This window comes from Neopsephotus bourkii, unplaced genomic scaffold, assembly GCF_033783945.1.
Source record: "Neopsephotus bourkii isolate Nb327-2 ecotype Australia unplaced genomic scaffold, CSIRO-AGI_Nbou_v1 NB_272, whole genome shotgun sequence".
NCBI lineage: Eukaryota > Metazoa > Chordata > Aves > Psittaciformes > Psittacidae > Neopsephotus > Neopsephotus bourkii.
This window is the reverse complement of record NW_026900781.1, coordinates 459,989-487,972: the sequence shown is the minus strand read 5'-3', so window position 1 is coordinate 487,972 and position 27,984 is coordinate 459,989. Positions and strand designations below refer to the sequence as shown.

At 53.4% G+C, this 27,984-nt stretch overlaps 2 protein-coding genes across 3 annotated transcripts; both read left to right on the top strand.

Moving 5' to 3' along the window:
- Window positions 1–290: 290 nt before the first annotated feature.
- Window positions 291–8,916, top strand: ASB10 (ankyrin repeat and SOCS box containing 10). 2 transcript variants are annotated; one of them, XM_061346277.1, is made up of 5 exons: window positions 291–752; window positions 4,918–5,185; window positions 5,733–6,237; window positions 7,561–7,674; window positions 8,498–8,915. In XM_061346277.1, the coding sequence occupies exons 1-5, from the start codon at window positions 443–445 to the stop codon at window positions 8,681–8,683; spliced, it is 1,383 nt and encodes a 460-aa protein (XP_061202261.1). In that variant the 5' UTR covers window positions 291–442; the 3' UTR covers window positions 8,684–8,915. The 2 variants fall into 2 exon arrangements, with proteins under 2 accessions (XP_061202261.1, XP_061202262.1); XM_061346278.1 differs by lacking the exon at window positions 291–752 and adding an exon at window positions 2,859–3,668 and having other exon boundaries at window positions 8,498–8,916.
- Window positions 8,917–18,750: 9,834 nt separating this feature from the next.
- GBX1 (gastrulation brain homeobox 1) lies at window positions 18,751–25,636 on the top strand. Its single transcript, XM_061346227.1, has 2 exons — window positions 18,751–19,525; window positions 24,993–25,636. Exons 1-2 carry the CDS (start codon window positions 18,751–18,753, stop codon window positions 25,511–25,513), a joined length of 1,296 nt encoding a protein of 431 aa, XP_061202211.1. The 3' UTR covers window positions 25,514–25,636.
- Window positions 25,637–27,984: the final 2,348 nt, after the last annotated feature.

Below are 27,984 nucleotides of genomic sequence, written 5' to 3'. Positions count from 1 at the left end.
GATATACCTATGGTGGGATGAGCATAGCGAAGCTTACCACATGTGAGTGAGGCTGGAGAGGTTTCCATAGTTGTGCTTGGACTGTGGCCTTGCTCTGTTTCATTCCAAGTGGGAGAATAGTGCAGAGCAGAGACTCTGCAGAGCAAACAAACAAGCACATAGAGAGTGTTTCAGGGCTGCCTGCTACCCTTCTCCTGTACCTAATGTGTCCTGCTGATTGCATCCAGCAGCTGAAAATAATCTCTTGGAAGGAGGTGGTGAGCAAGAGCTGCCAACCAGGACTATTTATAATAGGTGAGTCAGCCCATTCCTGAATCCAGCCAGACACTGGGAAGCTGGAACCCAGGAGTAACCTGCAAAGGACACAGCCTTGGATAAGAGGCTGCTGCCTGCAGCAGCTTGTTTATTGTACAGTTCAGACTTGCCCTGTTTACCCCCTGTGATGGACTGCACCTTTCCCTTCAGCTCTACCACACGCTTGCTGCAAATGGATGGGGGGCAGCTGGATGAGTGGAAATACTCACGACGTGTAATGCCCCAGTACTACCACAGTAAGCACAGCCCGAGTCCAGCTAGCCAGGGATGCCAGAACAGCCGTTTGAAGCCACTGGAGTGCCGGGATCTGCTGGTTCAGAATGCGCTTTTCACTGGGGACTTGGAGATGGTGCAGAAGTACTTCACCAAGGATGCAGCCATCAACCTCATCATTGAGACCAAGGGTGGTGAGCTACGCTGGACTAGCAAGAAATTTGGTGGGTGTGCAGGGCTGGGACAAGGGAGGATGGGAAGTGCCCAGGATGGGGACCAGAGAAAGGGTGCTGATGCCTGAGAAAAGTGTTGAGAGGAATCCCCAGTGGTGGAAGCAGGGTGGTGGAAATGGGACTGAGGAAGAATGGCTTTTTGGTTGAGGAAGGAGGATTCCAGTGCTTTTGAACAAATGGTAGCAGTCTTGTTGAAGGTGGCCAAACTGCTGGTGAGGATAGGGCCCTTGGAAGTACTGCTGGAGAGGAACAGCATCAGGGCTGTCCTGTTAGAGATTGCTGGGACAGATGTGAAATATGAGGGAGATGGGGGCAGTGCTTGGGTGAGAAGGCATCAGGTAGCATAAGGATGCTTTTCTTGCCATATATCTTAAGTTGGGTTTGTTACTCCAGCTCATTAGAAACTGGAAGCTGTGACATGCTTTGAGAACAGCAGAGAAGTGGTAGTAGAGGGATTAGTAGTCTGGAAGTGCAGTTGTCCTTGCTGCTGTCTGTTAGCAGTGTGGTGCAGGCAGGCATCCAGAATTTAAGACAGAGACTGTCAGGTGTAGGGGGGCCATAAATGCACCGTTCTTTTCCATAGAAGGTTGGTGACAAAAGCCCCTCTGTGCCAGAATGGAAGACCTGTTGATAAAGGCCACTTTCCCAGAGGTGTGTGGTCTTTTTAAGTGTCCTGGCACAAAGCTATGGAGCACATTGATAAAGCTTGACCATGACCAAGTGTTCTGTGTGGGGATCCATGCTGCCAAGAGACAAACAGCGCAAGTTTGCAGATGCAAGTGCTGCTGCTTGTGAGTGGTGAAGATTATTTACTGACTTACAAGATTTGTACAACCCAGGTTTTGAATTGTTACAGTCTTCTTAGGAATAAAACCACAAAAGGTATTGCCCTTTGTGTAACTGAAACCACTTGTCAATAAAATACTAACTGCACATTTTAACTCCTGTCTGATACTGGGCTGGCAGACGCTTGAACAGCAAGTCGGTCTGCTTGTAAATATTGGTGTCCCATGGCTATCAGAGCAGTGGATGTAAACCAACTTTAGACAGAAATTGTTCTCACCACCAAGGTTTCAAGATGTAAAAAATCAACCAAAATTATTCATCAAGCTAAACAGACCAAAAATGTACTGCCAAATTTATCAGATAAGGATATGGAACAACAACCAAAGCAAACCTTCATGCTCTGGTTCTGTATCTCACTGGCCTATAGTGACAGCTCTTTAAAACTTAGCCAGCCAGTGACCTTAAAGTAGACACTAGTGACCTAGTGTTTCCCAAGTTATCCCTACTGATATTTTAAGAAGCCCAGAGGAAGTGTACATTGTATGGTGTTACTGACACTAACTCACACAGCCTTTTGCTTCCCTGGTGATGTGTATGTGATCGGGAACCTTACACTCTTTGTGGGATACCAGCTTATATCTTTGGGGAAACAGTGTTCATAGCATCAGTTGAGAAAGTCTGCCTGCTGTTTCCCTCCTTATTCTTTCATGCACTACATTTTAGCTAGACAAGATGGTGAAGTCAGCACAGACAGAGCATGCTGGAGACTGTCAGTACAGAACTTGGTCATTTATTTTCATTACTGAGAAGGGTAAAGTTCCCTATCTCACACTCTTCTCTGGTCCCCCAGGTAATTGTTGCTTGGTGGTCTATTGGGGTCACTTGTTTTTAGCTGTATGATGTGAATAGTTCCACACCGCAGAATTAAACTAAACACTACTAGCCTTCCATGCAGTTTGGTGTGTTCTTTAAAACATATGGTCTGAACAAAACACACACACAATGCTGACAAACTCTGAGCAAAGTGTGCCATTCTATAACCAAAGTAGGGGCAGGGTGGGTTTATATAACTCGGTGGGGACAGGAGAAAATGCCATTTCAGGTGAAGGACAGCAGTGAAGAACCCCGAGTGAGGAGACTGTCAAAGGATGGGAAAAGGAGTACTAAAATAATGCAGGAGCTCTCTGTAAAGCTGAATTTCAAGGAAAAGTAGGAAGGGGTCTAAAGGACAATTACCTTCTGTGTTTTTACTTCTCTTCACTGTTTCCCAACCTTGTACATGTTTCTGCCTTTGTCTCCAAAGTCCTTTAAGCTTTGTTTAAAATGAACTTTCCTTTAACTTGTTTAAAAACCTGTCTAGTGCCAAGGGCTAAGGTGGAATTAGCAAACCAGTGTGTGTTCAGTGCTGGAGATGTGCAAGGAGCCAAGGGCTGGACAGAGCTGTGCTGCTGGTTTATGGCAGCAGCTGGGTGACAGAAGGCTAGCTGGACATGAGACTACTTTCCTCCCTTTTCTTAGTGATGTCGTGTCTCTGTTCCTACCCGTCATGCTACCCTTCTATCCTGCCCTGCCTAAGAGTTTTCCCTTCACAACCAGTTACTGTAGGGATACTGCTGCCTGAGAGGATTGTCCTTCTCAGCCTCTTGGCCCAAACATTCTGTCACAAGGTTTCCCAGAATAGAAGAGCTGAGACCTGAGCTGTACCCACCCTGGGCCAAACAGTGCTGTGGCATGTCTGACCTCCTTGCATAGTGCCCCAGGGCAGGCAGGCAGGCAGGCAGCCCATCAGCTGGGGCACAGCGCACTGGTGGGGCTGCACCCACAGGCTCAGAGCCTGGCCGGGGAGGCAGCAGCAGCACGTCCTGCCCTGGTGTCTGGGAGGGTCTGGGTACTGCACCATGAGCAGCATCAGAGGCAGAGGAGACAAGAGCCAGGAGCCCATTTGTATACAGAAGGTGGATGGCCCTGCCCAGACCTACTGGCAGGCCCTGCTGACTGGAGATCAGGAGGTTGTGGCCGAGATCCTCAGCAACTCTCAGAACAACCTGAGTCCCAGTGCAGTGTTTGACACCAGTGACCTGGAAGAGTGGAAGAACTACCGCTTCAACATCCGCTGGCTGAGTATGCAGGGGGCAGCGGGCAGGCAGCATGCCCCACCTCAACAGGGGCTCAGAGCCTTCTGCTTATGCTGCAGGGCATTCCTGTTGCCGGGATCGTGTGCTATGGGTGCTCATTGGATTATGGAGGAATGAGGGTAGGAGCGAGAGCACTAGGATGTAGTTGGGCTCCCCTGTGCTGCTTATGGGAGAGTGTTCATGTGTTCAGGCGTGTGATCCAGGATTCCTGGCTCTTCTAGCAGGGGTTGTGCAAGTGCTTGGAAGCTGCTTGGGTTCCGCCACTTGGCAGAGGAGATTGAAGCTTCAGGTGGTGCTCCTTCTGTGACCAGCCCTGTAACCAGGTTCTGTGTGCCTATTCTGTCTGTGCGCAGCCTGTGCTGCTGGTCTCTCTGCGGGCTGTGCTGGCCAAGGAGTTATCACAGCCCTGCATTAGGTCCTCGAGATAGCTCAGTTTGAACCTGGCCCTGAGAAACACAGTTGATTGCATGCTGCTTCTGCGAGAAAGAGGTGAGAGCAATGTAGTGCCGAACATATGAAGTCCGGGACTTGGTTCTCCACCCTAGCCTGGTTGGGCAGCAAGAAACATGATTTAAGGAGACCTTTTTCTGTAACAGCTGCAGGCTGTTTACCAGCAGACTGCACCAGCTCAGCGATGGTTCCAGCATCTTTGCTGAGTTTGCGTGTTTCAGCCCTTTGCTCTCTCCTAAGCCCTAGATGTCCATCCCTGCTGAAGCTTTCTTGTCTGCACCATGCTCACAGCTTGTCAAAATCTCCTGTGTGTGTGTCAGCCTGCTTGTTTTACTGTCTGGTTCCTTGTGTTTGTGGTGCTTCACACCTGGTGCTCTTCCCAGCCACCTTGCTGCTTCCAGCCCTGCCTGTGCCCCAGGCACTTCATCTGCTTTACTCCTGTCAACACAACCCCTGTCCCGCATGACTGAATCGCAGGTGAGAAGCATACTTCCTGGGAACAGCCTCTGCACAGCTGCTCCTTTGAGCTCCCCATCAGCATGGCTGTGCAGTGTAAAGCACTATGCCCAGATCTTTGCCTTTGGCAGGCTAGTCAAAAGGCAGGGACCTTGCAGAGAAGAGACTGGCACAAAGAGGCAGTCCCTTAAGGGGAAACCCGAGTCTCTCGGGGGCAGGGGGGGTTTGGTGGATGTATATGAGGTACCCTGGGGGAAAGGGCAGGTCTGGACCCAGTGCTTTTGTGCACTGTGGCTGGACGCAGCCCCCTGACCTCTCTTTCCCTGCAGGACTGTGGTCTCTGAGCTATGAGCAGGAGCTCACCACACCGCTGCACATCACAGCCAGCCGGGGATACACAGACTGCCTGCGGCTCCTGCTGATCAGGGGTGCTGCCGTCAACTTCGCACCAGGGGGTAAGACTGCCCTGCATGAGGCTTGTGCAGCGGCCAGCACAGACTGCGTGCGCCTGCTGCTCAGCTTTGGTGCTGACCCTGAGGCTGTCTCCGAGGATGGCTACAAGCCCCTGCATCTCTGCAAGAGCCCGGACTCCATCGAGTGAGTTCTGCTGAGGGAGCACAGTGGATCTCCCCACCTCAAGCCTTATCCTTTGTAGAAGGGTACCCTGCTTATCCCTGCATATGGGGTGGTGGTTACAGCAACAGCTGCTGAATGGGATGGCCTTACTGCCTATTCCAGGACCAGCATCACCTCTGAAGTCCAACAGATCACTGCAAGCTGTAGTCCTCAGCTGATGCAGCTGAGTTTGGTGCTGCTGTTTTGCTACCCACCAGCAGTACAGGCCTGATGGTTCACATTGAAGCTCAGGGCACGCACTGTGCATGCAGGCTGAGACGGGTGTGTAGGAGCAGACTCTGGGTGTAACAACACCGTATTACACATCTGTGGAGATTTAACCAGAATTAGGGTGATGGTATCTCCACTCACCAGTCATCTGGCTTAGAACTGCTCCAGGGCATGAGGAGCAGGGATTTTTGGACTTCTGGGAAAAGTAAAAGCCTTAGGATGGTACAAACATGGGGGTGAGGGGAGGTAGTATAGCTGGACAGGAGAGCCTGTCACTGATTCATCTTGGCCCACATAGGTGTGTGCAGCAGCTGCTGCAGCACGGAGCCAGTGTGAAGAGTCGGACAGAGGAGGAAGACGACACAGCACTGCATATAGCAGCACGGCATGGCCTAACAGACCATGTCCAGCTGCTTCTGCGCCATGGGGCAGACCTGGAGGCAAGGAATGAGGAGGGGCAGACGCCACTGAATGCTGCCTGTGCTCAGCCCCATCAGCCCCAGGACATGGACCGCTACTACCAGGTCTGCCAGCTGCTGGTGGAGAGTGGTGCCAGCATCAATGCTGCAGATAGGGACCATCAGCACCCACTTCACCTGGCCTGCAAGAATGCAAATGCTCAAATAGCAGAGTTACTGCTGGCCCGGGGTGCAAACGTCAACATCATGAACTACAGTGGCAACACGGCACTGCACAATATCCTGCAAGCAGCTGCCTACAAGCTAGACCACCACCCCGAGCTTGTGGTGCAAGCCCTGCTCAACTATGGTGCCATCCGCATCTGGCCTGGTGCTCTTCTCAAGGTGAGGGGCTCACAGCCGTGCAGGAGCATGGTGGGAAAGGGAGGATGTGAACATTAGCGCTCCAGTGATAGCAAGGGTGTTTCTGTCGCAGAAGGGCTTGTTCTGTGCCAGCCTGCTTGCTTGTCTCTTCCCACAGGCTGTGGGAGGGGAAATTGACGTTAATGGTAAGGGGTTTCCTGATGTTTTCTCTTGGGGTATGCTCTCCTGTAGGACTTCTCCCACTTCCATCGGCTAAGTTGTGTGGACAGTACTTACTAGTTTCCTTAATCACTTGCCCAGGAAAATGTTCAGTCTCTTGGGCATGTTTCTTCTTTGGGCCATACCCTCCAGCTCATGCTGCCTCTGCAAAACACCAGTAAACAGAGGGTTAATTTTCTGTCTTAATTCCTGAGCAGTGCAATAATTACCCAGCCCGGAGATCAGCAGATTGCTCTCCCCTTTGGGAAAATACAGGAAAATCAACAATTAACACTAATTAATCTCCTATTAACGCCAGATAATGAGGATCACTCGTAGAGCCAGAATAGACTCTGACAGCTACTGCTGGCCTGGGCCATGGGGAGTGGGAGCCAAGAGCTGGGGGAGGTGTGCCTCTGTAGAGCTATGCATGGGGTGGGGTGTGCTCCAGAGGCCACATGGGTGGTGTAAGATACAGAGCACCAGCATGCTGCTTGTGTTTACACAGACACAGTACACACCAGAGACGGGTTACACAAGGCGTGTGATGTCTTCCTGGGGCTCTGTGTCACAGCTAACATGAGCACATTACTTCCTAGAACAGCACAGCACAGATACTGGGTGTCTCTGTAGCTCCATGCTAAACAGGCATAATACATCCCCGAGACCCCTGTGTAGCCCTCAACAGAGGCATGGTATGCCTTAGACTTGCTGCCCACAAGATCAGTGTCAGTCCTTGCCCCAGAATGGCTTGTGCTCTAACTAGAAAACTGTGAGGGAAGGAGCCTGGTGTAAAGCAGAGTGTTGGTTGCTTGCAAGCTACTTGCAGCAGTAAGGCAGACAAAGTTCTGCATCCCTGCCATGTATGTTAACCCCTGCATCCAAGAAGAGGCTGTAGGGACCCAGTTGTGCTGAATGCAATCATGCTGCTCGTGTTGGGTGTTGGCTCAGTTACCCTCAGTCACAGAAGTGGTGCTCTGGCATTTCCCACTGTTGTTGTGGGTTTGATCTCCTGGGGCAGCACAAGGGAAGGACATTAGCTCCCAAGATTTACCAAGGCTATTTGTGAGCAGCTTTTGGGAGGTGAAGGTAAAACTTGAGGACCTTGCCCAAAGGCAGTGCTCATCTGCTCTCTCCCCGGCGCAGGTGCTGCGGTACTGCCATACCTGCCCGCGTGTCATTGAGGCCCTGATGAACAGCTATGCCCATGTGCGTGTCTCCGAGGACTGGGTGGAGGCAGTTCCAGCAGAGGTTGTACAGGTGAGGGAGTGCATCCTGCCATTGAGCTACTGTGACAGGGGGCCAGAGGAGCCTTGGGGCTGCAAGAAGTTTGGGGCAGGGCTGGGGCTGGGTGGATATTTGCAGGACACAGGGGTGATGCTGTTGGGGGATAGGGAGGAAGCACCACAGAATCATAGAATCAATTAGGTTGGAAAAGACCTTCAAGATCATCAAGTCCAACCGTTACCCCAGGACTATCACTAAACCATGTCTCTAAGGGCCTCACCTACATGGTTTCTGAACACTTCCAGGAACAGTGATTCTACCACTTCCCTGGGCATCCTGTTCCAATACCTCATCACCCTTTTGGTGAAGAAATGTTTCCTAATATCCAGTCTAAACTACTCCCTTAGGAGTAGCCTGAGGCCATTACCTCTTGTCCTATCATTAGTTACCTTAGAGAAGAGACCAGCCACCTCCTTGCTCCATCCTCCTCTCAGGTAGTTGTAGAGAGCAATAAGGTCCCCACTGAACCTTCTCTTCTCCAGATTAAACCACCCCAGTTCCCTCAGCAGCTCCTGATAAGCCTTATTCTCCAGATACTTCACCAGCTTTGTTGCCCTTCTCTGGACGTGCTCCAGCACCTCAGTATCTCTCCTGTGAGGAGGGGCCCAGAACTGAACACAGTATTTGAGGTGTGGCCTCACCAGTGCTGAGAACAGGGGGATTATTACTTTCTAAGTCCTGCTGACCACGCTACTTACCATAGTGACTAAGGTAGAGGGATGTCTGGTTCAACCTCTGCTGCCAGGGTGGTATCTTTAGCTTTATCTGTGTGTCTTCCTCTCTTCTCTTTCTGCAGAAATACCCACGTTTCTACCAGTCACTCTTCTCCCTGGAGCGAAGACCTCGCTCCTTGCAGCATCTGGCTCGCTGCACACTCAGGACCTTCCTGGAGGGCCGCTTGCTTCCAGTTCTGTCCCAGCTGCACCTGCCAAGTGCCTTGCACCGTTTCCTGCTGCTCAGCTTCGAGGATGTTCTCTACTGAGGACTGTGGTTCCAGTCCTACTTTGCCTTTCTGTGCAGATGTTCCATCCCTGCGGTGCCGACTGTGCCTTCCCTGCTAACCCTTTCCACTCGCACACCTCCTGCCAGGCCATGTCAGCCCCCCAGGGCAAGTCTGTTGCTATGTCCCTGTAACAGGCAGACTTGTGTCCTGCCTCATGCGCCTGTTTTGGAGTACTCTGTTTACCTGTTCTGATCAGGACAAACTCCAGACTCAGCAGGAAAAGGAAGACATGGGGATTAGGGTGTTTTGAGGGACAAGGAGCAAATACACTGCATTGATCACAGTTTTAATCATAGCATATTGGTCTCCCTATCTCAAGTCTGCAAACCCTAACCTGAATGATGCAGCTCTATGCCATGGGCATTGATTAAGATCCTGTCTTTAGTCAAGTTGTTTGGAATAAACCCTTGTCTTGCTCTATACCTACTAGAGTATGATTTCTGCCTTGCTTTGAAGGCTGTCCTGACGGAGCTTACCCAGGTGATGTGCCACACGTAGTGGCATGTGCGCTCTCAGACCCACACATCCACCTGCTTCTCAGGAGACATAGAGAAATGTGTGGTGACTGTGGGGCTGAGGTCTCCCACACAGACACTTCCTATGCAGGTTCAATGTCTGGGTTTGCCTGGCTTTGAGCTCAGGGCAGGACAGCAGTGTTTGTGCCGGCACTGGGGACTTTGATGTGGGGCGAGGAGGAAGCATGACAGAGCTGGTGGCCCCCTGGGCCCAGAGCAGCCATAGTACCGGAGTACAGTGCAAGTCCACACACTGCTGCCTGGGCTGCACCACACTCTAGACAAGGTAAAAGATGGTGTTTGTTCCTACCATTTAAAGAAGCAGTTGTAAAGAAATCAAAGCACTAACCATCCTTTAAAGATTTGCTGTAAGATAACTCTATTTCTGCTCCTGACTCCAGATGTGCCTGAACTGCGACTAGTTGGCAGAAGGTACATGAAGACAGCACTGCACGTTGTTTCTCTGTTCACGTGTCTGTGAGTGGAGGAGGAGCAAAAAACAGGGGGGTCTGTCCCTTTTGCTGGCAGCATGGTCTGGGACTGCATTAGCCTCAATGGGTATCTGGTAGGAAGGCAGTCTATGAAGCAGTACGTGTGGGGCTGGTTTACCATTCTTCCTTATTTCCAGCACTGTCCATGCGCCTACAATAACTTATGTTTAGTAATGGGTACTCAGCCATTAAGATAATACCACCTTAGGACAGGGAAGGATTTAATTTAATGGTTTGCTTTATTTTATAATTGTTCCTTGCAGTTGGTAGACTTAGAGCCATGCCTCAAGTCCTGCTGATTACTTTTGCTAGCTCTGAAGCCTGCTCTGCAATTGGATGCTGAGGGCAGCTCAGGTTGGAAGAGCTGAATCTCCCATGTTTAGTTTCTGCAAACACTGGGGCACACAATGACACTACACATGTGGGCAGGCCAGCTCCTGGCACTGCTGGTTCCTCCTTGGACAAAGGTGTCTTAGCACAAATGGGCATCTGTTTTAGTGAAGCTCCTGTGCTGGGACTGCAGGTGAGTTTCCATGGTTCCTTTCAGAGCTACCAGGTTTGCAGGCAGGGGATCCCAGCATCATTGGGAAGGCTGAGGTCAGGCAGGTGGCTGAGAGGGCAAGCCATCCCGGGGCACACATCTTCATAGATCAGATTTCATCTGTATTCCCACTGAATTTACAAGGGTGAGATTTCATTAATGCAAGGATACTACTGAGGAGCCATTTTCAAGGAATGTGAGGCTAGTAGGAAAAGGGGAATACCTTTTACAGATTGATTGGTTTGACTGGGGGGACAAAGAACCAGAGAAAGAAAAAACTCATCAGGAAAGCTTTCGGGCACTTAAGCCCTTTTTCAGAACTGAAACAATCAGAAAAGTTAAAGCTAAGTGCAGGCTGAGAACAGATGCTCTGAGTTTAACTCAGTTATGCTAATCAATTAGCAATTGATTTTGAAAGCATCCCCTGGCTGCTTGTCTGCAACTGCTCGGGATGTATGTTGAACTGACTGCTCTGTAGTTTCCTCCATATCTGTGTGGACACATACAGATACTGACAAGAACTGGATTTTTTTTTTTTCCCTGAGTTATCTTAAGTTCCCCAGTGTGCCACGATTTGTTATAAAGAAAAAAAGAATCAATGGTTCAGTGAACTCATTAGCCAGTTAAATCCTCTTGGCTGTAAGTTATTCTCCTGCAGATTATAATAATTATTATTTAAACAGTTTTTCTTTAACATCTTTCTTAATTACTGATGGAATATTTTGTTACCACAGTAAAATATGAGCATTATCCAATGTTGTTTCAAAGAAATATCTATTGAGTCCTTGGGTTTCATTCTGCAGAACGTACATTTACTCACAGAAACCTGGGGCAGGTGCCCAGCAAGTGCAGTTCTTTGGATTCTCTGCTGCTGGAGCATCCATGGTTGGACACACCAGGGTTGATCTTTGTAGTTCTGCATGCAGTTGTAGGCACCTGTTCTTCAGTCCTGGATTTACAGGGCAGGAAGGATTGACAGCACTCTTCCATGAAGCACCGTGGGCATGTGAGCTAAACACATGCTCCACAGCCATGCTGACCTCCATGGCTGGCACTCAGCTGTGCCTTCCCAAGCTTTCTGAGGGGCCAGCTGCAGGGTTTGCTCAGCGCTGCCAGTTCTGAGTGGCACTTGGAGGTAAAACTAGATCCAGTGGCTGGAAACTGAAACTGCAAAAACACGTATTAGAAATGAGACACATTTTTAATAGAAAGGGCAATTAATCTACTAGTTAATTGCATCTTAGAATAGCTTAGCATGGTGGATGTAGATTTCTTATCTCTGGCTTTTTTAAAAATCACTGGAAGATCTGCCCTAGCCCAGACCAGAATTTATCCTGCATGGTGTTCAGCCCAAGTCCCAGGGAAGTCAGTCTGCTTAATTACAGATCCATGATCCACAGCCCTGTCACTCTTCCACACTGGTCTAACACTGGCCTCTATCACAGCTGGGACTGTGTTTGGCCCCAGGGTAATGAAACGGTTTCATGTTTCCCTTGACAGTGCTGCTCACTTCACTGATACTTCATTGATTATCTGTGACTTCCCCTTAGTTCCCTTCATTTTGTAACGACTGGTTTGTACTGGCTCTGTCAGCTTCCTGGCTCTGAATTTGGTGCCTGCACTGGTTTCTGAAAAAGACATTATGAAATAAACAGCAATGCTAATTTATAATATTATTTAAATATTTTCTGTTATTCAGTTCCTCTCACAAGCTTTAGCTCTGAGATTTCAGCCATTTAGAAGCACTGAGCAATTTCACCCTGTAGGACTGGGCAGCGTTTGTGCATTGCCAAAGGACCTCAGGGCTGGATGTGACACACAAAGGCAAACTCCTTTCACCAGTCCACCAGCACATGAGGACAATCCACCTGATGAGGGACCCCAAGGGTCTCTGACTCACAGTAGTCTTTGAGTAGCCCCATGCAGAGCTCTGCTGGACTGACTCCAGGGACTGGTTTGGCACTAGAGCAGTTCTCCCGGTGCAGAGTGCTTCTGGTATCTCACCATTAGGAGCATGACTCCAAATGCTTCCTGCATGTCTGTTTTCACCTAGACACTCTGCAGCAGATGCAGATGCTCCTGGAGTAACCTGCTCTGCAGGTGAAATGGGGGGGAGCAGACCCCTGTTGTATAAAGATGCTCTCTGGGGCCTGTCAGCCCTGCTCTGTTCCTCCAGCTCATCACCAGATGTCAGCAATGCTGCTCACATCCACTCTGTCCCATCTACCTCATTGCTCCTGGCTGCAAGGCTGTCCTTCGGGCTTCTGGGCCACCTGGGCTTGGGCCAAATGCAACCACATGTTCGACAGTAACCTGTGACTTCTTAGATTTGCTCCTATGCGTGGAGCCTCAGTCTGATTCCTGAAAAATACTACAGCAAGTAACTGAACAGTTTGCAACTGCCTGAATACATGCAGAGTTGGTAAGACCAATTCTATGTCCTTCATTATCAGGTCAAAGGGCCTGTGGGAAATGAACAGAAAGACCAGATGTTCTGTGTCTTAAGTATCTTAATTTCATGCTCTTTCACATTAGATTCTCAAAACGAACTTAAGAAAAGACAATATAGAGTGAACTGTTGTTAAGTGAGAGCAGAACTAGTCAGAAAACCTTACTTGAAGTCAGTTACCAGCAGTCATACTGCAGTGATACAAAGAGGGTGTTACCTGGAAGTCTGTCCTGCACTTTTCTAGAGTTCTTAAAGACTTCCATGGAGGTGTAGACAGGCTTATTTTATCTGCAGCTGTGCTGGTTGAGTTACAGACCAAGCTGCTGCTAAGGCAAGCAGGACAAATACCAAGTTTTCCCCTAGAACCAGCAAAGCCCAGCTGGAAAAGCCTTAGTAAGGCCTGACCTGCCAGAGATGGTGCAAGCTGAGATGTGCAGGAACAAACATGCCATGTATTGCCCATGACCAGCCGCACAGAAAAGGCACAGCTGTTGTGGCATGGACAGATCAGAGTCTGGTCTGTAAAGAAGTACCACTCTGGTCTGCTCTTCCAGAGGTGTGGTGTTCATAGCATAGAGGGCAGGCTGTGGTGGGAGCAGAGGACATCAGGAGTGGGAAGAAGACAAGGAAATGGCCAACAAAAAGCACCTCAGGGATCTGGAGCTGTATATTCTGAAGAAGAGAAAACTGAGTGGTGACAAAATGACTGTATCTAAACATGGGAAAAGTGCATGAGCATCTGTCCTGTGAGAAAAAGCTGAGAGAGCTGGGACTGTTCACCCTGGAGAGATGAAGACTCAGGGGGATCTCAGTGCAGATGAATACCTAAAGGGAGGCCACAGAGAAGGGGAAGCCAGACTGTTTTCAGTGGTGCCCAGTGGCAGGACCAGAGGTAATGGGCACTAAATGAAACACAGAAAGCCCTGTCGGAACAGCAGGACACTTACTTTCACTGTGAGGGAGATTGAACACTAGCACATGCTGCCCAGAGAGTTTGCTGAATCTCGCTCCATGGAGGTATTCAAAAGCCATCTGGACAAGGTCCTGAGCAACTGGCTGTGGATGGCCCCGCTTCAGTGAGCGGCAGGGGTGGACAAAATGACCTCCAGAAGTCTTTGTCCACCATTCCTGTATAGTCCAATAGTAAGGTCCGTGCCTGATATGAGCCTTGCTTCTGTCAAGACAACATCACAGCCAGCACATTATGTAGATTTTCTGAACTTTGAGTAGATAATTTTGCAACATTACCCTCGCTTTTAGTATGTTTAGTAGCTATATTGCAGGAATGCCTAGAGGCCGTGACTAGATTTAGTCCTGTTGTGCCAGATTCTGCGTACAGATTGTAAGTGGAGCAGGTAGAGGCATAAAGTTAAGGCTGCATAGCAGTTTCCATTAGAAAGACCTGCTTTCATTTGCCAGTGAGTTATTTAACTGTTGCCATTGTGGTTTGCCATGCTGTGTGCCTGTCGCAGACTGAACTTTTCCCATTACAACTATAGCAAAAATTAATTGGCCTGTACTTAGCCAACAGCCTGTGTGCCAGGAATATGCTCTAGACTCCCCACCTTGGAGGAGCAGCTTACAGGTCAGGAAGGAGAGCTGGCCCAGATGTTTCTTCTTCTCCCTAGTAGGATGGGATCAACTTCTCCCAAATTACCAGCCTCTGAGGATCCCGTTTTGCAAGGACATTTTTAGATGCTGATGCTTTTCTCCCAGGAAGCCTCTGCCTATGCTGAGCAGTTTGAAGTTATGCCAGATCCTCCACTCTAACCAGGCAGGTCATGTAACGTCTTCAGCATAGATGCTGTGTCCAAGGAGCCAAGTGTTGAGTAGGAAACTTCACAGTCTTTCCTATTGACTTTTCCATGCTCACATTTCCAGCTAGGATCAGAGGAGGAAGAGGATTAAGCTTCAGCAGTTCTAATGCAGAAAATAGATAAGAAGAGGGCTGGGAAGCAAAGGCGGCTGAGGAACGAGGGCCAGCTCAGGCAGTGATGTGATGGAGGAGATGGGACAGACTGGTCTGTAATTGCTTAAGGGCACTGCTTGCAGAGATTGGACTTGAATTCAGTGCTTGGGGCCCTGCCTGCTGAGACTCAGGACCAAGTGTTGAGGCTGATAAACACTGAGCTATGTCCCAGCAACCCCAAAACAGAAGGGAGAGAGCAGGTCTCCTCCTGAGACTCTTTTCTACCTCTCATGATGTATCCAGCAAGGTCCTGAGAGTCCCTCCTTGTCAACAGCTGAGAGTGCAATGAGACCAGGGGGTTTACAAATTGCACATGCAACTGATATTTCTCACGTACCTTGTTTGTTGGATGATGTACCTTCAGGCACGTTAAGGGAACATACCAACTACCTGCAAGTGGGGAATGGAGCCTGATAAAATGGCACAGAGTGGCTCCCGCAGAGAAGGCATGTGGAGAAGGAGAAACGCCCAGGGAGCTTACTGAACAGTGGAGGTCTGAGCCTCAAGTGGAAGCCATGGAAACTGCATTTCCACTACAGTGAAAAACTATGGAAGATTGGATACAGGATACAGAAATTGGGAAAGCCCCTGGAGGCCTAAGGGGAGTAGAGTTATCAGGTACAACCTAGACCCTCACCCTTCCAGTTTGGCTCATCCTGCAAGGATGGTGGATGTCGAGCTCTCCGTCTGTGTCTTGTTTAATGTACGTACTACAGTAAATATTTGCTTTATTCTGCCTAAAACCCTCCTCCTCCCGCCCCCATTCCTTCAACATTTTCCTCTCTGGATCTTTGCTATACAATTTGGCAAATGAATTTCTACCTTTCTTTAATGTACAGTCTCATGAGACAAAGTAAACCAGAGCAGAATAAGTTAGCAGGACCTGAGTACATTCCTCTTCTGTGGGGGTTTGGCTCTCCAGGGTCAGGACCAACTTAGATGATGTCTCTCCTTGGGGAAACTCAGCAAGAGCATGCCCCTCTTTGGCTGAGGAGCTGCTTTTAAGCTCAGGCTCTGACCCTCAGTCTCTGCCTGAACTAAGCTGGAAGCACACCTGATCTTATACCTCCCTCATGCTGACAATGGTCCCAACCCACTGATTTGACTTTCTGGCTTAGCCTTGGATCTGCCTCACCACTTGGAGACTTGCTGGGTGATCACTGACTATTGGTAACCCTGGTTACCACCACCAGATCTGTTCCGCTCACCTCGCTTGAGTCTTGTGGGACTGTGCCCTTGTCAGTGAAGACACTGCCCTACCTGCTCTTGCTCCCTGGCCCCCCTTCCCTGTCGGAGCAGCATGCTCTTGCTTCTCCCAGCATTTAACTGAGATTCAATGTTTGAAGAGAGACAGGGGCTGCGGGTAATGCAAGTGCATGTCCAAGTAATCAGAACCTTAATCTTGGACATATACACAGGTACTTGCAGGGTACAAGCTATTGATTTGCAGAGGCCAGTATGGAAGCTTGTGTTACTGGCTTCAGGAAGGACCTGCTGCTTTGGACACAGGCAGTGATCTTTCCCTGTGGGAGCCATAGTTGATTCCCCAGCTTTCTCAGCTTCCCCAGCAAGGTCACTGAAGATTGCACTTTCTTGTTGCTCTCAGATATCTTGCTGACTTGTATCAGGGTGCAAGGTGTGGGTTGAAGGTTACATGTAAAAGGCTCACCGAACAAGTGATCAAATGACAATTGCTCAGGAGTTCGCAAGTTGCTTGCATAGCCTTGCTTTGGACCATTTTGAGTACAGCTCTTGAGATCTAGTGACTTACACGTGGCTACACTTTGTTTTCTCCATGACCTAACTAACACAGCAATGGAATGAACTTCTAACATAGCAATAGAATGAACCCAAGCTGTGTGCCTGATGTTGACTCCAACCTGAAGGTTCCTTTCCCAGAGAGACATTTGGCAGATGAGACTGAAGAGCTGGGCCAAGGACAGATAGAACACAGATGTTGACCTGCAGACCTCGAGTGTGTCCCTCATCATGTCACAACTGACTCCTAAGGTGGGATTCATCCAACTGCTAGTCACTGCCAGCTACTTTCCCAGCCTAAAAACTCTGTCCTCATCCTAGAGTAAGGTCCAAATGGTCTACGCCCTGTAAACACCCCCATCTCTTCCTTATGATCTAAGGGCCATCAGTTAGTGGGAGGTGTCTGCATCAGAGTGGTGAGAGGGATCCCTCTTGCCAGGTCTGAGTTTTATGATTCATTATCTGTGACTGGATGATTATTTTAACATTGACTTCTCCACACATCTGTTTCTCTGGCTGAGGGTACGGCAGCTTTTGCCACAGAGGGTTATTTCCTCAAGACTGCAAGGATTTGCCATAGAGAGTGGCATAAAAGAAAGAGGAGGTTCTGTGCAGGCCCTTTGTACTGATATCACAGCTGGGGATTCAGACTGTGCCTGTTTGATGGGGGAAGGCTGAGTACCACGCTGTCAGCCTGGTGGGCCCATTGGCCTCATTTACATGCTCCACACAGGATTCCAGCGCCCAGTCCCATAGCTGGACTGTCATGTCCCCCACAAAACACTCGATTAAGGCTGCAGCAAAGTGGTGCCCAGAGCTCCTTGGAGAAAGAGTAGAAGGTGGTGGTGTTGAAATCTGCGTGTTCAGAGAACCTGGATAGCTAAGCAACCACAAGTACTGCATCCCTTGCCAAAGGATGAGTGCAGGCAGGGGTTCTGAGAAGAGGACTACCCCTAGGTGAGAGCTGAAGGTCTGATGTGTAGCTGTGCCACTGCAAATGCAGCTGAAGTGAGTTTTGACACAACTTCAGCTTCGGCATTTCTCAGCTTCCAAGTGCTTTACATGGTAATCCGGATGCTGATTCTCTTCCGAGGCAGGGCTTTAGTTTGCTCTATGTTCAGCATGTTACAAGCCCAGTAAGCATCTCATTGTGGACATGAGCGTAACGTTAAGTGCTGCATTTTAGCCAGGCCGTGCACCACAGGACACGCAGCAAAGCAGGGCAGAGCTGTGGAGCGTTCGCCGCAGTTCAAGGAGCAGTCGGCTTGCGCTGGTCTCACTCGCTCTGTAGACGGAGTGATGTGCATCGGCAGCCAGTCGGGGTACGCGTCTGTGACTCGAGCAGGGCGCTGGTGGGAGGGCAGAGCCATGGGGCTTTGTGCAGCTGCAGCGCAGCGCGGGCAGGTTCGCAAACCCCGGCCCCGGCCGTCTGGGGCCGCTCCGGTGGTGGACGGGTCCGGGCAGGCTGAGCCGCCTGAGGGGGAGCTCCCCGGGCTGCAGCCCCGCTCAGCCGGGTCTTAGCACCGCCTGCCCGGTCCTGCCCCGGCGGAGCCGAGCACCGGGAGCTCCCCGTGATGCGCGGCACCGAGGAAGCAGCAAGGAGGGGAGGCAGGAGAGCCTCAAGCACCTCTCGAGTTTCAGCCACCCTTTCCCGCTCCGGCTCGAGTGCGTCTCTGGGCGATCCGACAGCCTCCCTCGGCCCGCAGCGCCCTCGGCCGCCGGTCTCACGGAGACCCCGCTCCGAACCCGCCACCGAGGCTCCGGGAAACGGGGTCCGGAGCCTGGAAAGAGACAAGCCAGACCCTGCCCGACGCATCCTCCCGGAACCCCGGCCGGAGACGGGCGGTATTCCGGCACAGCGCGGTAGCCCCGAAGTGGCGGGGCAGCGCTCGGCTGCCGGGCCCGGCTAATGCCCGGCAAGGAGGGGTCCGTCAGAGCGTTCGAACCCGCCTTGCGCCTCGTCTCCTGGCCGCTCCCTGTCGGGCTCGGCTGTCAGGAGCGCCGGCTCAGGCCGGCTGCGGGAGCCGGTGTGGCTTGCTGCAGAATGGGCCCGGCTTGTCCCGTCCCGTATGTTGTCCTGGGTCCGGGGACGGCCGGAGGATAAATGCGCAGAGCGATGTGGCGTGGCTTGGCCCTGTCCCGTCCCCACAAAAGCGCCCTTGTGCTGGCCCCGTAATTGCTAATCATCAATCACCATTAATAACAGCTGATGAGGCGGGAGGGGGAGGTGCCTTCCCAGGGGCCGGCCGCGCCGGGGATAGCGGGGAGTCTTGCCCCGCCGGAGCGGGTGCTGAAGGAGGAACTCGACCGTGATGTGCGGAAGATGGATGAGAGCAGAGGGCGACACCCCCGCCCGCCTTCCCTTCCCTCCCCTCCCCTCCGCGGCCCGGCCCGGCCCCCCCGCGGCGGGGCGGGCGGGCGGGCGGCTCCGAGCGCGCCTCCACTCCGCCGCGCCGAGCCAGCGAACGGGCGGGCGGGCGGCAGCTCTCGCCGGGCGCCGGAGCCCACGGGAGGCGGCGGGAGCGGGCCGGGGCCAGGGCCGCGGCAGCGGCGGGGCCCGGCGGCGGCGCGGCGAGTTGGCGGCGGCCCGAGCTCGCCGGAAAGTTGGTGCCGGCTGAGCCGGCGGCGCCCGCTCGCCATGCAGAGACCCAGCGGCCAGGGGACCGCCTTCTCCATCGACTCGCTCATCGGGACGCCGCCGCCGCGGTCCGGGCACCTGCTCTATACCGGGTACCCTATGTTCATGCCGTACCGGCCGCTGGTGCTGCCGCAGGCGCTGTCCCACGCGCCCCTGCAGTCGGGGCTGCCGCCGCTGGCGCCGCTGGCCTCCTTTGCCGGCCGCCTCACCAACACCTTCTGCGCCAGCCTGGGTCAGGCCGTGCCCTCCATGGTGGCTCTCACCACGGCTCTGCCCAGCTTCTCCGAGCCCCCCGACGGCTTCTACCCGCCGCAGGAGCTGCCTCCACCACGTGCCAACCCCGACGCCGGCTGCCGGAGGGGCGCCGAGGGTCTAGAGGCGGAGGAGCTGCCCCCGGGGCGCGACAAGGGACCGCCCGAGCCGCCGCTGCACTTCCCGGACCCCTTCCCTGGCCTGGCAGGTAAGAGCGGCGCGGGCCAGCCCTGCCCGGTGGAGAGCAGCTCGTCCGAGGCGAGAGCCGGCCCGCCTCGCCCCGCACTTACATAGCCCTGAAGGGCACAGCGGCGGGCAATACCGCCCGGCCGGCCGCTGTCCGGGCTCTATTCACCTCCCCAGTGGAGGCTACCGGTGGGCGGCATCGTGCTCGTCAGGACAACAGCCATGGAGCTGGCGGCTCGGGGGACCGGTGTTCGGTGGGGCCGCGACGGGCCGTGGCGGCGGAACCTGCCCGTAGCTGAGTTCCCGGTGTGTCCCGTCGGGCGGAGCCGGGAGGACGGGGTCGGTTCCTCTCCGTTCCGGGCCGGCTGTGCAGCGCCCGCAACTTTCGTGGGTGGGAGACAAACTCTGCTCGCTTTGCCCGGGCCCGGGGGGCGGGAGAGCCACCAGAGCCGCCGGTCGGGGCGGCTGCCACGGCGGGGCACGAATCAGGCGGCGGGACCGCAGCGGAGCGGTGCGGTGTCCCGCAGCTGGGGCCGGCCCGGAGCTCTCCGAGGTCCTGGCAGCTGGTCCTGCGCGAACGAGGACTGCGCGCAGCCCTTCCCGCCCGTCCCGGCATCGTTCGCTGGAGCTACGGTGCGGAGCTGCGCCTTGTCCCCGGCACGATGCAGCGGACCGCGGGGCTGGGGGATCCCTCGCTATCCCGCAGACCGCCCTACCCGGGAGCCGTCGTGCTGCGGGCGCCCGCGCTCTGCGCCGCCCGGAGCCCCTCTCCCCTTCCTCTCGGTCCACCGCCCTGCGCTGCTGTGCCCACTGCCTCCGCATCGGCTTTTTCCGACGGCGCGGGCAGGCGGCGGCTCTGGTCCCCCGACCTCCCTCGGTGCTGGCCGGGAGCGGCTCCCACTGCCGTGGCAGGGTCGCGGGGTCCTCGCCTTTGTGAGGCAGGCATCAGGCTCGATTACTTGTTGCTCTGTATTTCTCAGCTAGCTCCAGCTCTTTCTCTCTTCCACGTCCGCTCCTGCAGCAAGGGGCTTGAGGTGTCCCTATTGCTACGAGACTGAGACAAGCCAACATCTGGTTCTTTCTAATGTGGCCTGTCCTGAAAGCTGTCTCCCCTGGTCATCCCCCTGAGATCCACCTTTGTCTCACAGGCTTCCTGGCATTGATGCCTGCCGAGAAGTCTCTGCTGCTTCTTGCAGTGCTTGGCTGTTTGTTCTCCATCTCCATTTAGTCTCTCCTGGACGAGCCCGGGTCTTTTCCTTGCCCTGCCTTCTTGTTCTCTCAGAAGACTGTTTCCCTCACTCAGGCACCTCTTGAACCTTTTCCCTTAGCAGGACAGCTAGGGCATTTTGCCTCCCCATTACCTGTGTGGGTTATCAGGCTTTGGTGCACCTCCGGTGCTCCCAGGCCTCCATCCCGAGTCAAAAGCCCAGTGTGATCTCACTTCTGTTGTGAAAGTGTCCTCAGGGACAGAACTGCCCTGAGCAAAACCTGTATGCAGCCTGTATGACAGCATCTTCCCAATCTATGGGGAATTGAACTGCACTGTGCTTGATTTCCCTCCGTTTCTCCTCCATAGCTAAGCCAAACATGTTCTCTTTTCCCGAGGGACTCGGATGAACTGTTCAAGCCATTTCTGGTATCGAGAAATCATGCCTCTAATACTTGGCCCTTTGTGCCTGGCTCATGTAATGGAAGGAAGTATGTCTTGCTACTCCTTTTTGTTTGCTGCTGTTTATGAGCACTTGCTTGCTTTGAAGCCAGGAAGGATGCTTGTCCTTCTGCACAAGCATGTGCCTATAGGTACCTGCCTCTATGGCTTGCTCTGCCCAGGTCCAAGAGGACTTGTCAGGCCAGGTGTGTCCACCTTCTCCTTTACCTAATGTTTCTCCTGACTGTATCAACTGAGGCCCTTAGGGATGGACAATAGGGTTTGTTTTACCAATCATCTCTGATGAAAGTGAGGCTGGTTGCTGTAGGCTCTCTTCACAATTAAGGAAGAGAAAGATGGAGGCACCAAAAACTATAACGCAGTTTGCATTACCTGCGTCCCTGTCCAAAAGCAGTTGTTCAGGGAAGAGCAAGACAGCACAACCTTTGCAATACTTTTTAAAATTACACATAAAATTGCCTACCATCCAACCACCTGCAGTTCAGGAGCTTTCTGAGCCAGGTGTTGTTTCTGTACATTTAGTAACCTTTGGCCAATTCCTCTTCTGTGACCTTATCTAGTCTCCCCTGGAGTCCACCAGAAAGGAGAGATAAACGTGGCATCAGCCACATCCTGGGGCAAGGTGTTCCACAGATCTCTTATCTGTAGAAGAACCATGTGAAGAAGAAATGCCTCCCTTTGTCTGTTTTGCTGACATCAAGCGAGTTATACCCTAAAGTGACTATTTCTGTCCCTGGGCTCCATTAGTATCTCCATCGCGCAGGTGTCTATGGAGACAAGATCAGTTGCTTGCTGGATCAGCCAGAAGAGTCAATGCTCTATTTTAGGGCCTCTCTCTGAATCTACTATGTCTCAAACTTGCTTCCAGCTGTTGTTACACTTCTTAAGAGGGGAGAAGCATGTGGGGAAACTGGGGGTAAGAAGCAGCAAAGCTTTGAGGCTGGTTTGTTGCAGCTGTAGTAACAAAGAATACAACTCCCATAAAGGTACTCAACGCCCCCAGCTATCCACGCCTCTCCTGAGAGCATGTTTGTTCCTTAGCTGTACCTGTCTCCACCACGATCCAGGCAGCAGCTTGAAGACCCTCTCTTGAGTTGATGTAGTAACAGCACATTCAGTCAGAGACAGGATGAAGTTTCATGTTGTTCCCTGTGATCATGACAAACAGCTCATGTGTGCTTACCAACACAGGGCTCTTCTGGCTGCCACAACACACATTCTTGAACTAGGACCCTCGGATCCTGCTTGAATAATTTTGTCACCTGTGACACCCAACTCTCCTCACCATGCTTACCATGGCCAGACTCACAGAATCATAGAATCGTTTCAATTGGAAGGGACCTTTATGTTCATCTACTTCAACTACCCTGGAATGAGCAGGGGTATCTTCAACTAGACCAGGTTGCTCCAAGCCCTCTCCATCCTAACCTTGAGTGTTCCCAGGGATGGGGCATCTATCACCTCTCTGGGCAACCTATGCCAGTGTCTCACCACCCTCACTGTAAAATATGTCTGTATTCTATCTAGTCTGATTCTGTCCTCTTCCATCATTTTTGTGGCCTCCTCTAGACTTGCTCCAGCAGGTCTCTATGTTTTTCCTAAGATCAGTGAACTGGGACTTTGTGAAGAACAAAGCAATGGGTCAATCCCATTCTTCATCTCCTGCCTTCTTGCTGATTGTTTTAAAGTCACAATGCTTCGCTTCATGGCAGCTTTACTTCCTGTTCAAAGGCCTTTAGAGTCTCAGTAAACCCTCCCACCAAATGGGTGGGTTCCCCTGCTTCCATTACTTCCTCAGCAGGGACATACTAGATGACTAACAGACCAATATATTAATTTTCTTCGTAAAAACCTCTGGTTTAGATGCTATCATCCTATAGTTCTGAGTTCCTTACTACAGACTCTGCCCTTTTATAAGACACAAATGTGAGATGTGTTAGTTTACTAGAGACCATCTAAAATGTGGGGGCTGGTTAAGAAGAATGTATCCAGAGCAAGTACCTGTTTCACAAGTGACATGTTGCAGCTGTAGCTCAGCCTTCTTCCAGTCTCTTGGGACACAGTCTCTCTTGGGGCAGTTGTCCCTTGTAGGAGTGTTTGATAGTGTGGCTGCTGGGATGCTGCCTTCACCAGTGGGGAAAGGCACCTACGATAGCTCCTGGTGAAGACACTGACATCCTCGTAAGAGCTCTCTTGTCAGGCCTCGTGTTCCAATGGACAGGTGGTACACAGAAATGAAAGTTCTCCTTTTCTTTGTCAAAACGCTTGCATGAGACTGCACTGTCAGCCAAAGTGTTCCATACCACCTGCAGCTAATCCTCACCCCCACAGGTACTGATTTTCTGGGTCTTTACTACACTCCCTACATCTGTGGGAGATTTCTTCTCCGGCCCCTGACCCTCAGGAAGAAAGAGGTTGCTCTCTATTTTTCTGCAGCAGAATAGAAATTAAGGTGTTTCTTTCCCCCTCCCTGAAGCAGGAGGAGCAGAGAGATGATTCCAGATCTCCAAAGCCTCCCACTCATTCTCAGGAAGTCACAGACTTGCTGCAGAACCAGCAAAGGATGTGGGAGCTCCACAGCAACCAGACTCCTAAGAATGTCTCCTGGGCTCAAGCAGCTTCTTGCAGTAGCTGCTTGTGCAGCTTCAGGCATCTGAGGGCTGTTCTGCCTTTCTTACTGAGGTGAGGTGTCCAGAGACCCAGTGGCCAAAGTGCACATACCTGGACACTGCTTAGAAGCTTGTAGAGCTGCTGCTCCTCCTGCATGTAGGATTATATTGAGAGTGGCATTGCTTCAGGACCACCTCATTCCAGCAGCCATTCCTGCTGTTGGGTCAGAGTTGGACCATTTGCTGGTCTCTTCTAATCTCAGCATGATAAAACAGCTTCATCTGCTTGTGTGTAACTGTGGATCCTCTACCACTCCATGATCCCTAGCTATGCCTGGGAGCATCTTCTTGCATGATCTTCTGTGGGGCGTTTGAGCCCTTCTACCGAGGAAGTGACTGGCTTCCAGGCCTCTTTCCACCCTCCCACCCATATCCCTTGCTCCATGGCTGTTTAATCATTCAGGCAGCAATCTGGGACACAAGAAGCTTGCAAGAAGGAGATTCATACTGCTATACCTGACCCGTATCCCTGAAGGCAATTCAACAGGAGTACCTGCAGTGGTCCAAGCACTGCCTCCTTGAGTGGCCTTGGTTAAGGTCCTGTGTGTTGAGTAATGTTGGAAGTCTCTATCCTTCCCCTCTGCACAGACTGGATGGGGAGGTGAGTCCTGAGCATCAGCTGCCTAAGCACTTTGTTCCCTTGTCTGTGCAGCTCTGCTGTAGAATATTGTGGGGTTAGGGAGAGAGTGTTGGTGGTAGGACACCCATGTCCTGTAGAGTCCCCGCAGGGAGGTTTGCTAGGCTGGAGCCTGCTCTGGCTGCTGTTTCCAGGACGGTCCTTCAGCTCTTCTTGGCTGACTTTGTCCTGGGTTAACAGCATTGATGCAGTACCATAGGACAGAGCTGAACTGAGGGACAAGGTACAGACTTTCTTTCAGGATGCGGAGGTCTGGACAAGCCCTGGAAGCGGGGCTGCGCTGTGGAATAGGGATGGGGCAGTGGCTGTGGTGGCTCATACCCCAGCGCCGGGCAGGCTGGGAGCAGCGCGGCAGAGGGCGGCTGGGGCCGGGACCGTCGCTCCTCTTGCGGGCGTGCGAGGGGCTGCGGGACCGGGGCTGCGAGACTGGGCGAGCGCGGGGGAGCGTCGGGGAGCGTCGGTCGGGGCGGGAGGCGGGCCAAGCCGGCGGGCGCTGATGCTGTGTGCCCCGCAGACGGAAAGGCGTACAGCTCGGACGAGGAGAAGCTGGAGGTGAAGTCGGCGGCGACGCCGTGCAGCGAGCGGGAGGAGGAGAGCTCGGCGGGCGACAGCGAGGAGGAGCCCTTCCTGGACGGGGCGGCCGCCGCCTCGCTGGGAGCCAAGAGCAAAGGCAAGGGCGGTCCCGCGGCCGAGCAGACCCCGCCTGGCTCCGGGGCCGGGAAGAGCCGCCGGCGGCGCACGGCCTTCACCAGCGAGCAGCTGCTGGAGCTGGAGAAGGAGTTCCACTGCAAGAAGTACCTGAGCCTGACAGAGCGCTCGCAGATCGCGCACGCCCTGAAGCTCAGCGAGGTGCAGGTGAAGATCTGGTTCCAGAACCGCCGCGCCAAGTGGAAACGCATCAAGGCGGGCAACGTGAGCAACCGCTCGGGCGAGCCCGTCCGCAACCCCAAGATCGTGGTGCCCATCCCGGTGCACGTCAACCGCTTCGCCGTGCGCAGCCAGCACCAGCAGATCGAACAGGGCGCCCGGCCCTGAGCGCCGTTGGGGCTCTCGGACCCTGGGGCGGGCGGGCCGCCGGCAGCGGAGGAGGCCGGCGCGGCATGGGGGAGGCCAGGGAGCCCGCTCGCACTCCTCTGTACATGTCCCTTATTTATTCCGTGTAAACTCTGTACATACGGCAGCGTGTCCGTCTGTCCGTGCCGCGGAGAGCGCGGGCCGCCTGGCCCCCGCTGGCCCCGGCCATCAGCCGCGCCGGGCCGGGGCCGGGGCCGGGGCCGCGCTGCCCGCCCATGTATAGCTGTGATTTCAATAAATTATTTTCTATGGAACGAGGCGACCTTCTTCCGCGGGGCTGACCACCCGGCGGCACGGCACGGCACGGCACGGACGGGCGGCCGCGGCCAGCAGCGCTTCTCGGCCCCCGGCCCGGCAGCGACAGGGACAAGGGAAGGGGCAGGGCTGGGGACGGCGGGAGGGTCCGGGGCGCGCCCGCCCCTCGGCCCATGCTGGTACCGGCGGCTGTGCGGGGAGCAGCGGTGGCCTTGCGGGGCTCCACCGGCCCCGGCCCGGTACCGGTGCTGAGACACGGGAAGGGACAAAGAAGGGGAGGGGCTGGGAAGCGCCCGGGAGCTTCCGCGGGGGTCTATAGGCAGGGCCGTCCGTCGCTGCATCCCGCAGCCCTTGCTGCCACAGCCTGCCCGAGGCCAGGAGCGCACCCTGGGGTCAGAGGCACGCGTGCGCTGCCCCCGAACTCCTGACGCGGCTGTGTCCCCTGCCTTGCCCCGGGACAGCCGGCATCCCTGGTGCCCCATGCCCTGGGACAGCCACCTTCCCACCTGGCTCCCCTCGAGGTTTGCTCTGCAGATTGTCACCTCCCTAAAGTCAAGGCCCTGCCCATCTCATGGGTCTCATGCCAGGACCTGGCCTTTGCTGGCCGTGGCCTAAGGCGAGGTCTGTGCCCGCAGCCCCCTGGCTCTTGTTCGATACACGCAGGATGCTTGCCTGCAGTCCCCATGCTGCCCTGCTGCGCTGTGCCAACTCTAAGCATGCTCAGCCCCATGTACCAGCAGGCACCTCTGAGGTCCAGTGATATACAACGCCCTCCACCTCTTCAGGGCTGGAATTCTGGCTGGAAGAGGCCTGCCTCAAAGACTTTCCCTGCCTTCCTTAGCCCATGGGGAATGAATGGAGAAATCCTCCTGCAGCTCAGGTGCCTTACTGCCACTGAATCCTGAGGGGAAGGTAAGGGTTTCGCCCTTCCTGTCTCACCAGTACCAGTTCCTGCTCCTCTTACCACACTGCCGAGGCTCCGCAGCCATGAGCAGGGTCAGGATGGATGGGCACTGGTGGCACCAACAGCGTTTCCTTGCCCAAGCCTGGGGCAGCTGCTGAGTCTCCCTGCACTGATAAAGGAGAGGGGTTATAGGCTTCCTGAGCAGGGGCTCTCACATCTAGGCCAGCCAGAGTGGAACAGTCTGATCTCGAGAGCTATTGCATGAGACCTGCTTCTGAAGCCACTCTTCCCAGATTGCTGAGCCCAACCCCTGATGAAGTTCCAGGTTTGCACAGCACACAGCTGCATGCACAGTCCTGAGTCAACAGTGCAAGGACCATGTGATTTCATTGCTAACTGGGTGTCCAGCCATGAAAACCTCTGTCACTGGTTTGACAAACACCAGTCAGCCTAGCCCATGAGGCAAGGGAGCTCTCACGCATCTGTGCTGTAGTAGCAACACCCTTCACAACCCCCCCAGAGGTTCCTGGACAGGAATAGTGTGGGACATGGTGCTGCGTGGACGCTGATTGCTCCAAGGTTTGATATGGAGTTTGAGTGACTGTTAGGTCAATCAGGTGCTGGCACCCTTCCCTGGGAGACAGGGCAACTTTCCTGACAGCCGGAGCTGATTTCACCTCCCTAGGTGCCCTCCCTGATGATGCCACAGCAAGGGCTGCCTATCTCCGTGCTGCCTGGGGTGAAGCGCTCCCTCCCTATGGCACTTCCCTTTCAGGCAGGTGAAATCTGTTACTCTGCAGTGTGGACCCCATGCTCGGCTGGCAGAAGTGAGTCCTCCTGCAGAGCCCTGTACCCTCAGAGCACTGGTGGGTGGCTCTCCCTGCCCATCAGCTGCTGGCTCTGGCTGGCCTGAGTAGCAACAGCCAGAGCTGAGAGCAGCGCAACCGTCAGGACAAAGCTGTGCTCCTGGATGTGCTAGGTGGGTGCTTCTTTCCACAGAGATGTTTGTTGCAGGTCCAGAAACAGTGCTGCAGGACCCTTTCATGACCTGGCTTTCTGAGCACCTGCTGGGGCAGCAGAGCACATCTGGCTTCCTGCAGCTACAGCAGGACAGCTTCTGCCTCTGTCCGCTGCACCACCGACCTGGAAAGAAGAAAGTCTCCTCAGGAACTGCCTGGCCTGGTGTTGTTCACAGCATACCCAATGTGGGCTTGGCCTGCTCAGGTATCAGCATCTGCTGGCATTCACTCGGGATACGGGGAGGGTAAATGTC